Raw genomic sequence first — 13,760 nt, 5'->3', positions numbered from 1 at the left:
TTTATGACAAGATTGTTCGGATGATTAGAAATACGAGCGTAAGAATTCAGTGGCTCAAACATATTCACAGGAAACAGAGTGTAAGGAACCTGTGTTTAACCTCTATGCATTTACTTCCAATCATTCTCAAGTCTTTAAATCTTCTGTAACTAGTAAATCACGTTTTTTTTCCCTGACAAATTTCCCTTATTTCACAATTTACATATTGTACATATAAATACTACAATCTGATTACACTGGCATAGGATGGCTGATCTTGTTATTAAAATTTATAGCAAAGAGCAGAGAAAATAAAAGGAAAAGATCTGCCCAGGGGGGACTAATTACATCCAATCCGTTTTTATCGTCACTGTTGTTTCTGGGTGTTTAGCCCATAACAACAAAGTGTCTATTTGCATCTGATGTGACACTTTTCAGTTTGCACTAAATTCACTTCGCTATCACAATGCATTTTCAAAAATCGTTTCAAAAAGAATTTCTTAACGGATTGAGACTGGGCATTACTAAAATGGATTAGATTTAACCTAAAATAGAAGATTTATCTTTTGGAACGTTAACCATTTTCTTTTCTTGGAACAAGAGCATAACTCTGGCTGCCGGCACAGATCCTGGCACAATTTGGTTGCTAAAAATGTTTGTTAATTAAATTATTGAATAACCTAGACCTAATTGTAATTTCACGCGTGGTTCCAGTAACAAAATCTATCCTTCATGGTATCTGAGTTGATAATAAGCATCTCTCCACTAAGACGCACTCCCGATTTTCATGAGACATACTGATTTTTCAACCCCACTTGACCTATCTATCCAGTATGCTGGAGTCCTTTAGGACGTTGTTTTAACGAGGAACACTTCCCAGAAAATATTTCATGCCCTCCATGGCACGTTCAAACTAATATCAACAAGAATTCATCTCATTAATTTCAAAAGATGACATAGCTCGTCTTATGGTTTGGGTTTTGATGCCAGGTTGATGTAAATAATTTTGAAAGAAAGTTCATGGCCCTCCTCTATAAAATGTAACATTAAAAAAAAATGATTTCCCCTCTTCTCAACTGTATTGCCTTTTCACTGGGTTTTTATGCAATTTCATACATTTCGTGTTGCTGGACTTGGGGTCAATCACACACGTCTAACTGATTCCATGCAATCATGTCTGGATGTGTAGTTCATGTGGGAGGCATATTAAAACATGGCCAACTGATCCTATTTTACTCCATGCTTTACGCTTGATTTTGAAATCTGGCATCTTATCACAATACACTTGTGTCTTAAGCCATTTTCCCGAGGAGAGGGAATGATATGTCAAGAGTCTTTAAAGGCACTGGGTGTAATCTCACCAGGGAGGAGGAAATAAATGGGTCACTTTAGGAGGAGCACCCGAAACTTTCCAGGTGGCTAGGGACTTATTCAGAAAGCCGCCTCCTGGAGCATTAAATTGCATCCCACTGGTTTCTAACCATGTAACCAGGAAACTTAATTGCCTATCAAGAAAACACAAGTCTCTCCTGTTTTCACAAACAGGCTGAGGCCATTATTTTCATCTTGGATTTCAAGAAATCTTAAGCATCTAAGTGTAAAATGTATACAATTTCTGTGCAGGTTTTAAAAAACACCCTTAGAGTTAAACCTTTCTCTGCTTGAGATGGTCTCAGTTAAGTTCTTTTCGATACTTTGGCCCTCAGAATTTCGGCATTTCACAAGTACCTTCACTGTTGCAAGAAAAATCTGGGGGATAAAAGAGACAGAGAAGCGTCCACGGGAACCTTTGGATCACAGCTGTGTTTGTCTTTAAAGCTAGGAGTTGAACTAAATGTTTAAAGTTCACTGCAAAATTCATCCACATTCCTTTCTTCAGAAGAGCACATACACGATTTCTGTAGTTTAAAATGAGTTTACGAAGGCAAATGACAATTCTACGCCAAGTTGAACACTGAAGGAAGTCTTGAGGAAGCGGCCGGGGAAACGGCACCAGATTCTTGGGCCTGCCTCCATTCAGTATTTCTCAAGGTTGGAGAACAGGGAGGCATTAGATATCCTCCCCTCCCGGCCTATCCAGGTAACTGCTTCGGCTCTTGGCCTTGTGCTGTTAACAGAAGACGGTGGCCCCCAGGAGAACAGAAAGTCATCTTCTACCCCTTCCCTCCTCCACAGGGAAGTGGACTTCCTAACAGGGACTCGGCAACAAAGCCTCCGTTTCTGGTGTTTTTACAGTATATTCTAGCCTTTCTCTTCTCAGGGAGGAAGGTAACTCCCTACTTCACAATCTCAGCCCAACCTCTGATTAATCCTTTTGTTTTTCTAATATGGCTAAGAAAGCTAGAACAAGGCTAATTGTAAAAGAGAACAATTAACCCCATTTTGCAAATGAAGGAGGAAGAATCCTTTTAATTAAGTCGTCTGTTCCAAGTTACAGGTTTTACGGATGGCGAACCTGGGAATTAAAGACAGGCGTTGACATCTGCTATAAAATTTAGAAAATAAGAGTGGTTTTAATCTAGTTGTCAGAAATAATTTTTTCTGGGTACAGTGACATCATAAGGAAATCTATTATTTGGTCTCTTTCCCTAGTCTTTGACACAGAGCTCCTAAAACTCTAGTAATTTCCTGAGTGACAGGGGTGACAGGAGCATCTTTTTTCAGAATATTCAGTCTGAGCCTCTGGTTCCTGCCACAGGAGCTTCTAGGACCCCTGAAGCGATAAAGTGTTATCTTTGGTACACTCTCCCAGTGACTCTTGGAGGATGGTTCAAACCCAGTGATTGGAGGTTTGGAATTTTTAGTTCCACCCTCCTGAGAGGGGAGAGGGACTGGAGATTGAGTTCAGTCACCAGAGGCCGGGGATTTAATCTGTTGTACCTACCTAATGGAACCTCCATAAAAAAAAATGCTCACAGTGGGGTTCAGACAGGTTCCCGGTTGGGGAACACAGTGGGGCACCAGGAGAGCACAGACAGAGCGGACATCCCAGTGCCCCATCCCTTCCCCTACGCCTTGCCCCATGTGTCACTGCCATCTGGCTATTCCTGGGTTATATCCCTTAGAATATGTTGCTAACAGTAAGTAAAGCACTGATCTGAATTCCGTGCGTTGTTCTAGTAAATTATCAAACCCAAGAAGGGGGTCGTGGGAACCTCTGATGCATGGCTGGTTGGTCAGAAGGAAAAAAATGTGACTGAAAATCTGAGGCTTGGGATGGGTGGCTGAAATGGGGGGGCAGTCTGGTAGGACGGAGCCCTCAATCTGTAGGGTTTATGCTAATGATGGGGAGTGTCACAATTATCAAATGTGAGGGGGAAAAAAATCCTCACATTTGGTGTCAGAATATTGAGAGTAGAGTCACACAGACCACAGCTATAAATCAGCGAAGACAGCATACAGAACTGAAATTCAGCACCTGATCCAAACCCAGGATCAATGCTTTTGGATCAACTGTAGCATCCACTGGATGCGGAGCTTAGATCAACCAAGCTGAGAGCCAAGAAGGGCCAGAAATTCTCTGGAGTTGCAGGTACTCAATTCTTATTTAGGCAAGCAGTGAAACACGCTGAAGCTCTTCATGACGAGTTGGATTATTAATACAACCCCAAAGGCAAAGCCTACGGAGTTAATGGAAGAAACCATAAACGAAGCACGTTTGAAAGGATACCACAGAACTTTGCAAAGATTTGCCAACTGGTCTGATCACCCTACAAATGCCAACTGTGACATAATCTTGACTTTTTAGAAGAGAGGTAAAATAGTATGTTTCCATTTTGCATCTCCATACTTGCATTTTGGCATTTTTGCTTCCCACATCCTCCAACTGGCTGCACCACGCTCAAAGACACGTACCTTCATATCTCTTTTAATTTCCCCCTCTCCTCATACTCCAGCTAACGACAGCGCCTTGACCTACTGGAAACATTAATGCGAGGAAACCCAAAACAATGCTTATAAAAACCCAAAATGCAATTAAATTGATCAGTGGATGAACATCAGGTGCGTGCATGTTTCTAAGGGGAAGACCCGGGCTACTATCTGCCCCCACAGGGTAGACGTCTGTGAGACCAGAAAGGTAAGTAACCCCTACGTCGTTAAATAATGCGCTATTATGCATTTGTCTGAAAAACATTTACGTTTTCGTGATGGGTTTTGATTTTCAAGGATGAAATGAAAACAGATATCATCATATAAATGTGTACATGCAACCTATCCCGGAAAGAAACAGGACATCCCAGTGCTGTAGGTTTTGACAGTGTCCGATGAAGAGCCCTTCTGACTTTGAAGGCAGTCCCGAAGCAGGGCTCTGCGGTGGAGGGAATCCGGGGGATGAATGTGGATTCAGGGGCACAGGACAGCTTTCAAGCTAACGCCTTTACTACATATTTCGTAATTTTCTGTTTAACTTAATTCAATTAAAAACAGAGAGCACTAGCGTCTCTGGTTCCATATCACCTGCTGGTCTTTAGATCCGTCTATCAAGATTGGTACAGATTCAAAGCAAGGTAAGGGGGTCATATTAAGAGGTTTTATGGAAATAGTGTGCAAATCAGTCGGCAGAGTCTGTAGGATTTTGTCCAATGAATGCTAATTCTCCTGTTTTCCTTTCCATCTGTTTGTTACTGGGTCTGTCCTTAAAAGCTCTTAAGTTAGGGGCGCCTGGGTGGCTCAGTCGGTTAAGCATCTGACTCTTGGTTTTGGCTCAGGACATGATCTCATGCTTTCGTGAGTCTGAGCCCCACCTCGGGCTCTGTGCTGGCAGTGTGGAGCCTGCTTAGGATTCTCTCTCTCTCTCTCTCTCTCTCTCTCTCTCTCTCTCCCTCCCTCCCTCCCTCCCTCCCTCCTCTACTTGCACTATCTCTGTCTCTCTCAGGATAAATAAATACAATTTAAAAAAAAATTAAAAAAAAAAGCTCTCAAGTTAATGAGTCTCCTTGTGCCCACCAATTTTACAAATTGCAACTAAAAATAAATGAATGATGAATGGATGAATAGTAAATATGTAAGGTTTAAGATAATTACTTATATCTCTCAAAGGTGATTTTCAACCTAGCAGTCTTTTAAGTACATTCATATCGGCTTTACAAAGTTTGTATTATATTGAAAGCTTGAGGATAGAATGCCTCAAACATCTTGGGACTCTTCTGTCTCAGGTCCTTCACATATGAAGAACTAGGAAAATGGTTTTTAACTTATTTCCTGTCCCTTATATTGAGGTGCAGATGTACCAGATTTACCTTGGCATGTGGATGCATGCTGTCTGCATATATTCTATAAATGCTCATATCTCTTTTTGGACCCGAAGCGATTAGCAGAACATGAAGAGTTGTAGGGAGAAGGGCAGTTTGCAAGGTTACAGGAAAACTTTTTAAAATGGCCAAGTTAAATGCCTCTGTTTCGCACTCATGAATTTCTGTCCTTGATTTTCTCCAACGATTTTGCTGCTTGTTATTGGATATTTATTTCCCTGCTGTTAGAATTCACTAAACAGCACTGAGCAAAATCTCCACCTAGGGACAAAACCATGTTCCTTGATGATAAATCTCACAAGTCGTTACATTAATGCACTACCAAGGAATTCTATGAGGCAGTTTTCCAGAATCTCAGGAAATTTAACATTTGGCTGAACTAATCAGAAATGAGAAAGGAAAGAGTGTTGGTGCTAAAGGAACTTCTTACCCCTCAGCTGAATGTTGGAAGTCTGAATGTGAATGTGAGGTATCCGATATAAGCATGAAATTAATTTTAGCGCACAGAAGATGACCACAATTGTGAGACACTGGAAAACACCACCACCACCACCACCACAAACACACAACACCAGGGGCACACAGACAAGACAGATCTACACGAAAACATTTCCTCATTCTCACTTCCATGTAGAAAATGCTTCAAAGTCCTCTGTGGTCAAGATGATAATTAGAACGCTGTCTAATGGAAGATCTGGAATAAGTATCTGTAAAGACACTGAGAATCTCTGAATTATAAAGAAAGCTTTTGTTATTTGGCTCCCATGTTTAACACATTTCAATTCTTACTAATTAGGAACTCCTAAGTTTTTTCAGACCTCAGCCTACCATGTCTATTTTAAAAAGAAATTCTGATCTAGCCTTTAGTTTAACTGTACGGGGGCCTGCTAAAGGCTAACTGGTCTGCATATTGAAGAGAATGATGGACAGTAAGGCAACAGCTTCGTCTTCTCTCCGTCTGTGAAGTGAATCCTGACAGTTACAAAAAGGAAGGCTCAGATCACATTCAGCTGATCATTCATGAGGCCGTAAGGTGACTGAATATGAGCTCTGATAAAGTAAGAAGTGAGAAGCATAGGTAGAGAGATCTGGTGGTCAAATGATAATTTAGTTTTAAGTTGTACTTAAGTTTGGTAGTGATCGAAGAGTGGCGGAAGGCTGACCATGTGTGATGCAACTCTGGAGAGGAATTTAACAATTCTAGGGGAAAGAGAAAGGGTGCAACTCCTTGATTTTCCAAGGAAACTTTAAGAAAAGAGTTAAAATGAAAGGGGCTGGTCCTTAGAAGAGTCACTCGCCCTCTACAGATTAATAGTTTATCCTGAGTGCAAAGACCAAACTATTCCTGAGGAAATACAACTGTTTTATCTCCTGTGATGTTGGAAGTATTTGGACATGGCAAAATTCTAAGTATAATTCCAATGCACTTTTAGATTAGCCATTTACGGTTATGGCCAGCAGGCACATAATTAATTAAAAAGGAAATTTTAGAACATAAAACACACACAGCCATGGGGACTCACAAATGAAATTCATAGTACGGCAAGGAATTCTAGCTGCATGAAAACATCATCAAAACATCATCAGATGACACTTCCAAGCTTGGGTTCAAAATTATAGATAAAAATACAGATTAAATATGAGCCTCAAAGATGAAAACAATCCATGTTGTTTCAGATTCCCACGTGCCAAGGCCGGGACGGGCACAGTATGGTCAGGGTTAAGGGGATAATTATTTTGAAGGTGCTATTAGCTATAGAATCCACAGAAAAAACACTGACTAATTCATTTCCTATATTCAACTAACATTTACTGAATACTTCATCTTTTCCAGGCACTGTGTTAAGCATGAGGGAGATCTCAGAAAAATGTATTTATGGCTCCAACATAAGATGCCACCTTCCTTGGACAGTAACCGGCATGCTCCTGATTTGTCTTTTAACAGGAATACAGAAAAGTCCTTAAAAGGGGACTTAGAATTTTCTTGCATTTTTTCTGAAGTGCAGAGCCAGGTCCAGCTATATGTTAAAATAAACACTTGAAATAAAATTTAAATAAGATGCTCATTAACTTAAACATGGCAGGTGATGGGGGTGCCTGGGTGGCTCAGTCTGTTCAGTGTCTGACTTTGGCTCAGGTCATGATCTCACAGTTAGTAGGTTTGAGCCCTGCATTGGGATCTGTGCTGACAGCTCAGAGCCCGGTGCTTGCTTTGTATTATGTGTCTCCCTCTCTCTCTGCCCCTCCCCGACTCATGCTGTCTCTCAAAAATAAATAAATGTTAAAAAATTTTTTATTTTTATTTTTAATTTAAAATTTAAAATTTAATTTAAATTTAATTTTTAATTAAAATTTTCTTTAGTGTTTATTTATTACTGACGAGAGAGAGAGAGAGAAAGAGAGAGAGAGAGAGAGAGAGAGAGAAGGTGGGAGGGACAGAGAGAGAGAGGGAGACACAGAATCCGAAGCAGGCTCCAGGCTCTGAGCTGTCAGCCCAGAGCCTGATGTGGGGCTCAAACTCACGAGCCATGAGATCATGACCTGAGCTGAAGTCAGACACCACCCAACTGAGCCACCCAGGCGCCCCTAAAAAAGAATTTTTGTTTAAATGGCAGGTGATAGCAAGATTGCAGCCCCATGACTATCCAGCCCCAGTTTTTATTACATGGGAGAGTTTTATGCATTTCTAGGGAAGAATTCAATAGACTTCTTGGATCAATCAACAACAATCTGATTTTTTTTGACAGTAAAATGGCCCCTAATCCAGTCTTTAATTTTTATTTCAAATTAACATGATGTTTAATTCTGCATGAAGAGATCAACAGGCCCAGAATGAATACGATTGTGACCAGTCTGAAAGTATCCCCTTTGGTAATACAGGAAGCTTTGCCAAATACTCTTCTCATCACCATCTTTCCTGTGATGGCAGATGGGACAGAACTGAAGATTCTGAAATGTGCTTTGGTTCAGGACTCCATTCAGTCCCCATCTTATTTTTAGCTCCATCAATGACCACACTGCAAAGACCCTACTTCAGAGACCGGACTTTCAGCTGGAACATTCCAGTAAACCGTCAGTGATTGAGATTCTGGTCTCAACACCCACACCCAGCCCTGCTCTGGCGAACGATCCTAACGGCCCTGACTCCAAAATCGAGTACTCTAGAAAAAGAGAGTAACCAAGGAACTTCTCCAAACGCATGTAAACAGGATTTTACCGAACAGTGCTAGAACAGAGACTGTTTTTCTGAATAGAGCATGCAAATGCTAATGTGATATTCTTTTTCAAAAGCCTTTTGTTCAGAGAGGAAGTGTGGTCTAGTAAGAAGGCACTCCAGTGGTCGGCTGTGACAGCTCCACCCTGTCCATGAACCAGTGTGGTGGTGTCACCCCGGACCAGACACTCAATCTCAGTGATGTCACTGGTAGAACAAGGTCAATTCAATCTCACTATCTATACAAGAGTACTGGAAGCTCTTCTATGGTTCCTCAGAGCTTTCTGGGCTGTAACTTTAGCATCAAAGGAAAAATCAAAATGAGGAGAATCAGTGTAAGTGGGAGACTTTTTGGTTTAGTCACATCATACATGCCAACTGCTGCTTTCAGCCAAGATGGAGTAATGAGAACCAGATTTACCCGACTGCCTGTAACAACCAAAATATGGACAAAATATACAGAACTATGCTTCTAAAAGACATCTGACATCAGGTGAAGGACAGTGAACACTGAGAAAGGGGACATGAAGGAGGTGAGCTCTAGAACTGCAGGAGTGCTGGGGAGGACTGAGTTGCTCAGAGAACCCAGATTTGCATATAATGTCCCTATGCAAAAAGTAGCTGACTCATGATCAAAGCATACAAGTGAAAGAATCCAGCTGAGACCATGGGGGAAAAAAAACACCCAAAAAGATTAGCGGCAACAGCGCCTGGTGTTCACACAGGGTCAGGCATAGCACCTGTTCCCACCATCCAGATGGGAAAACTCAGTGTTCACAGTAGATTACTCAGAAGAATCTTACCTCTGTATTGCTGAATGAGCCATAAGCTGACAACTTGCCCTGAACCCACCTAACAAGTCTTAAAAGCAAAACCCAAAAGGATCAAACCATTTCTGAGTACTTTAACATTACAGAACAAAGCTCAAGAACAGAGGTATACAGGGGCACCTGGGTGGCTTAGTCGGTTAAGTGTCTGACTTCAGCTCAGGTCACGATCTCGTGGTTTGTGAGTTTGAGCACCATGTCAGGCTCTGTGCTTGACAGCTAGAGCCTGGGGCCTGCTTCAGATCCTGTGTCTCCCCCTCTCTCTACCACTCCCCGGCTTGCACTCTGTCTCTGTCTCTTTCTCCAAAAATGAATAAACATTAAAAAATATATATAAAAAAAATAGAGGTGTACGAAAGTACCCAGCACTCAACAAAGTCAAGTTCACGATGTCTGACAGCCAATAAAAAACTACTAGGTATGAAATGATGAAGGAAAATACTACATATAATGAAAACAATCAACAAAATCAATCAAAATTGACCCAAAGCTGATATTAGAGGTAGCAACCAAAGATATTAAAAGTAACTATAAATGCATTCCAAAAGTTTAAAAACTTAGGTGAAGAAATGAGAGATATGAAAATAACAAACAAAAGCCAGACTAAACTTCTAGATGTGAAAGCTACAATGTAGGACACAAAAAACAGCCATATGGGATAAATAGCTGATTGAAATACACATGGCACATCATAATCAAATTGCTCAAAATTGGTGATAAAGAGAAAATCTTCAGAGTGGCCAGATTAAAAAAAAAAAGATATATTATTTACAGAGATAAAGAAAAGGGTATTAGCATTCTTGTTGGAAACCATGCAAGTAAGACAATGGAACATCATCATTAAAGTAGCTGCAGAAAACTTCTACCTATAATTCTATACCCAGCAAAAACGTCTTTCAAAAACAAAAGTGAAATAGAGATCTTTCCAGATATACACAAGCAAAAGAATTCTTCACCAATCTACATGCATTAAAAGAAACTTTCAAGGAAGTCCTCTGAGTAGAACGAAGATAATTCCAGATGGATCTATGCAAGGATTAAGGAGCACCAGAAATGGTAACTATCTAGATAACTATTTTTCTTATTATGTAACTCTTTAAAAGATAATTCATTGTTTAAAAGAAAACTAACAATAATGTAGTACGGAAAAAGTATGGCAACAACAGACCAAAGATTGGGAAAGGGGAAATGGAAGAATTTGATGAGGTTCTTGTAATGTACATGAAGTGGCATAGTATCACTTGTGCTGGTATAATATTGGGAAGTGTTAGAAACATTTTCTAAAACTCTGAGGCAAACGCTAAAATAACGACAGAAAGAGTTACGGTTCTAAAAACCCTACAACGGGCATATAAGAAAACCATAAAAAAATATCTTATTAGTCCAAAAGTTGGCAGAAAAAAGAAGAGAAAGGGAACAAAGAATAGATGAAACAAATAGGAGATGCAGCAAGACGACAGATTTAGGCATAACTGTATCAATAACTTCATCACATGGTGTTCACAATTTTAAAAGGCAAGATTCAACTGTATGCTGCCTATAAGAAATGCACTTCAACTGTAAAGACAGGTTCCACGAGGATGGAAAAATGATATGCTATGATAACATTGATCGAAGAAAGCTGAAATACCTTTAATATCAGACACAGTAACTTCACAGCAAAACATAGTACCAGGGATAAAGAGGTCATGTCATAATGATAATGGGGGGGGGGGGGGCGCGAAGGAGGACGTAAGAGCTCTGGATGTTTCTGCGCCTAAAAACAAAGCCTCAAAAATACAAAAAGCAGAAGCTGATAGCATCACATGAGAAAATAGCAGAGATTTTAATGTCACTCACTCAGTAACGGATAAACTGACGGACATAGTACACACACACTCCCGCTCAGAATGTTCCTTATGTCCAAAGTAAACTCTCCCATGAAGCCTCACTGAGGAGATCCGCTTGCATTGCTCAGGAAGCCTTTCTGGGCATTTATTGCTGAAAACCTCCAACAAGGCCTCTTCTCTGTGGACACCATGACTGATGAGGGTTTCCCACCAGAGAATATGACTGCTTCCCTCAGCAGGAAACTTGAGTTCTAGTTCCTCAAAATCCTGACAGAAATCCTAACAGCCTGACCACGCCCCAACTCTTCTTAACCCTCAGTTATTTGTCATTAGATGGTTACATAGAAAGTCCTGTCAACTTTTGCGGTTTCCTGACTTCGGCTGTCACTGACACGTTTCCTGACGTGTCACTGTCCCAGGCACATTAACTGGGGTCAGGTCTTGCGCGTTGAGTCCCCGGGAAGCCTGCCTGACGGCTCTGTGGAAAGGCGTGAGTGTCTATTGCGCTGAGATGACCCTGTGCAGGCGGCTCCCCTGTGACCCCATAACCTTCAAGACAAGGGAACCGAGGCCAAACCTGTACATAATGGAGCTCGTAACAGTCCCCAGATTTCCTTCCGGTGGCCTTCAGCACCCCCCGCGCCCCCACGCCTCCTGTTTGTGTTGGGCCCCGAAGCGACTTGTGAAAGGAGGCCTCGCCAGACCTACCCGAGGGGGCACAGCCTGCAGGGCAGTGATGTAATTCTCCAGAGCCAGGCGACGGCGGTCATTGAGCATGGCTTCCACTCGGGCCATGTGCGTCTCCACCAGCTGCTGCCTCTCGTTGGCTGCTTCCTGCTCCAGGGACTCCACTTTCTCCTGGAAATGCTGTCGTTGCAAACACGTGCACACATCAACACGGGACCGGACGTGCAGCATGGGGCTTCCCAAGGGGGTATCCTACTCCATTTGACTCCAAGATTTACAGTCCTTCCAACATTTTGACTAATTCGGCATGCTCTATGGGTTGCCTCCCTTTCCCGCACCCCATCCTCAATCCTGATTTCTCACTGTAAATCATTCTTCTCTATGGCCCCCGAAGACTGACTGGACGAGCTGTAGCACAGGCTAAATTTCTGTTACTTTTAAAACTCGAAATTACATTGCAAACAAAGAAAAACCAACCAAAACAACTCCGCTCTTCCTCAACGTATTTTAATAGGAAAGTGACCACGAGGATCTTACAATTTGCTTAAGGCAGCTGTGAGAGGAGTTCCTGTTGCAAAAGTCTAATCACGGCGTGTGATTTGTGCCAGGGGAAGAGGTAAAGGAAGAATTTGGCAACCAAAAGCAGAATGCAAGGAGCAACAGGGGTTTTATGGCAATGAATTAAAACTTGAGCTAATTAAGAACAAATACAAGGAAGAGCTGAAGAAACTGAATTCATGGACAATGATGAACAATAGTCCAAATTAGTGGGAATGTGAACAATCCCCCTGGGGGTTCTAGAGGTGCTAGCCCATGCTGCCCGGTGGAGAACCCGCCTGGGTTTTACCTGGATGACTGCCTTCTTGTCCGCTTTAGGCAAGTTCTTTGCTTGCCTTTCTGCCTCTTCCCATTCTCGCATGACCTACAAGATGAGAAAACATTTCAATTTAAAACCATCAGTTCTTTTCTCAAAGATCTATTCTTTCTGTATTCGACACTGTAAACATTAAGAAAATTATCACATTCCAGTCCTATCTCCAAACTGTTTGACCTCCCACTAAGAAGTGTATCATTTCTCATAGCAGTATATTACACAGCAATGTTCACGTTCATCCAAGGAATATGGCCCTTTGAAACAAAGGTAGTCTTTTTTTCTTTTCCTGAGAAGTGGCTGCAAGTCATTTTGTTTGATGTGCACAAATGTCAACGATCCATAAAGGGCATATAGATATGTATTTTTTTTTTCTTGCAGGCTCTGCACTGTCAGCACAGAGCCTGACGTGGGACTCTATCTCTCGAACTGTGAAATCATGACCTGAGCCGAGATTAAGAGTTAAGATGCTTAAACGACTGAGCCACCCAGACGCCTCTATATATATTTCTTGAACGAGGATTTCCAACATTAAATTGAATACTTTAGCCTTAGTTTTTTGTGAAAGCGAGTTACAAAATTTCCAACTGTGTATTTTTAAACAGTAAATGGGGTGGGGGGTGGGGGAGTGGGGAAGGCATGAATATTTTTTTTTAATTTTTTTTTAATGTTTATTTATTTTTGAGACAGAGAGAGACAGAGCATGAATGGGGGAGGGTCAGAGAGAGGGAGACACAGAATCTGAAACAGGCTCTAGGCTCTGAGCTGTCAGCACAGAGCCCGACGCGGGGCTCGAACTCACGGACCGTGAGATCATGACCTGAGCCGAAGTCGGCCGCTTAACCGACTGAGCCACCCAGGCGCCCCAAGGCATGAATATTTAACGGATGCCATGAACACACTCCCCAAAAGAAGTACATAATGGAGGAAGAAAAAGAAGAATTCTATTGTCAGAAATCGTCAGGTCCGCCCCACTGATGGTAGGTAAGGGGGCCTTTGCTCGCCAAACCCCATCATGAACAGCAAAGAAGACCCTATATACCTCCAGAAATTCCAAGAGAGTACACGTTATAATGTTCCGAATGTAGCAAAACGTATTCT

At 41.7% G+C, this 13,760-nt stretch overlaps 1 protein-coding gene across 7 annotated transcripts in view; it reads right to left on the bottom strand.

Annotated features, from left to right (window-relative positions):
* APP (amyloid beta precursor protein) overlaps window positions 1–13,760 on the bottom strand; it is a 275,601-nt gene that overhangs the window by 69,528 nt on the left and 192,313 nt on the right. For all 7 annotated transcript variants that reach the window (XM_040484123.1, XM_040484124.1, XM_040484121.1 and 4 more), the window contains 2 exons: window positions 12,636–12,710; window positions 11,810–11,968 (listed from right to left, as the gene is read on the bottom strand). In XM_040484123.1, coding sequence (XP_040340057.1) covers window positions 11,810–11,968; window positions 12,636–12,710 — 234 coding nt within the window. The remainder of the gene's footprint in view (window positions 1–11,809; window positions 11,969–12,635; window positions 12,711–13,760) is intronic.

Source organism: Herpailurus yagouaroundi, unplaced genomic scaffold (genome assembly GCF_014898765.1).
Source record: "Herpailurus yagouaroundi ecotype Mexico unplaced genomic scaffold, PumYag 162, whole genome shotgun sequence".
Taxonomy (NCBI): Eukaryota; Metazoa; Chordata; class Mammalia; order Carnivora; family Felidae; genus Herpailurus; species Herpailurus yagouaroundi.
The sequence above is the reverse complement of the archived record's forward strand: the minus strand, read 5'-3'. Positions and strand labels throughout refer to the sequence as shown.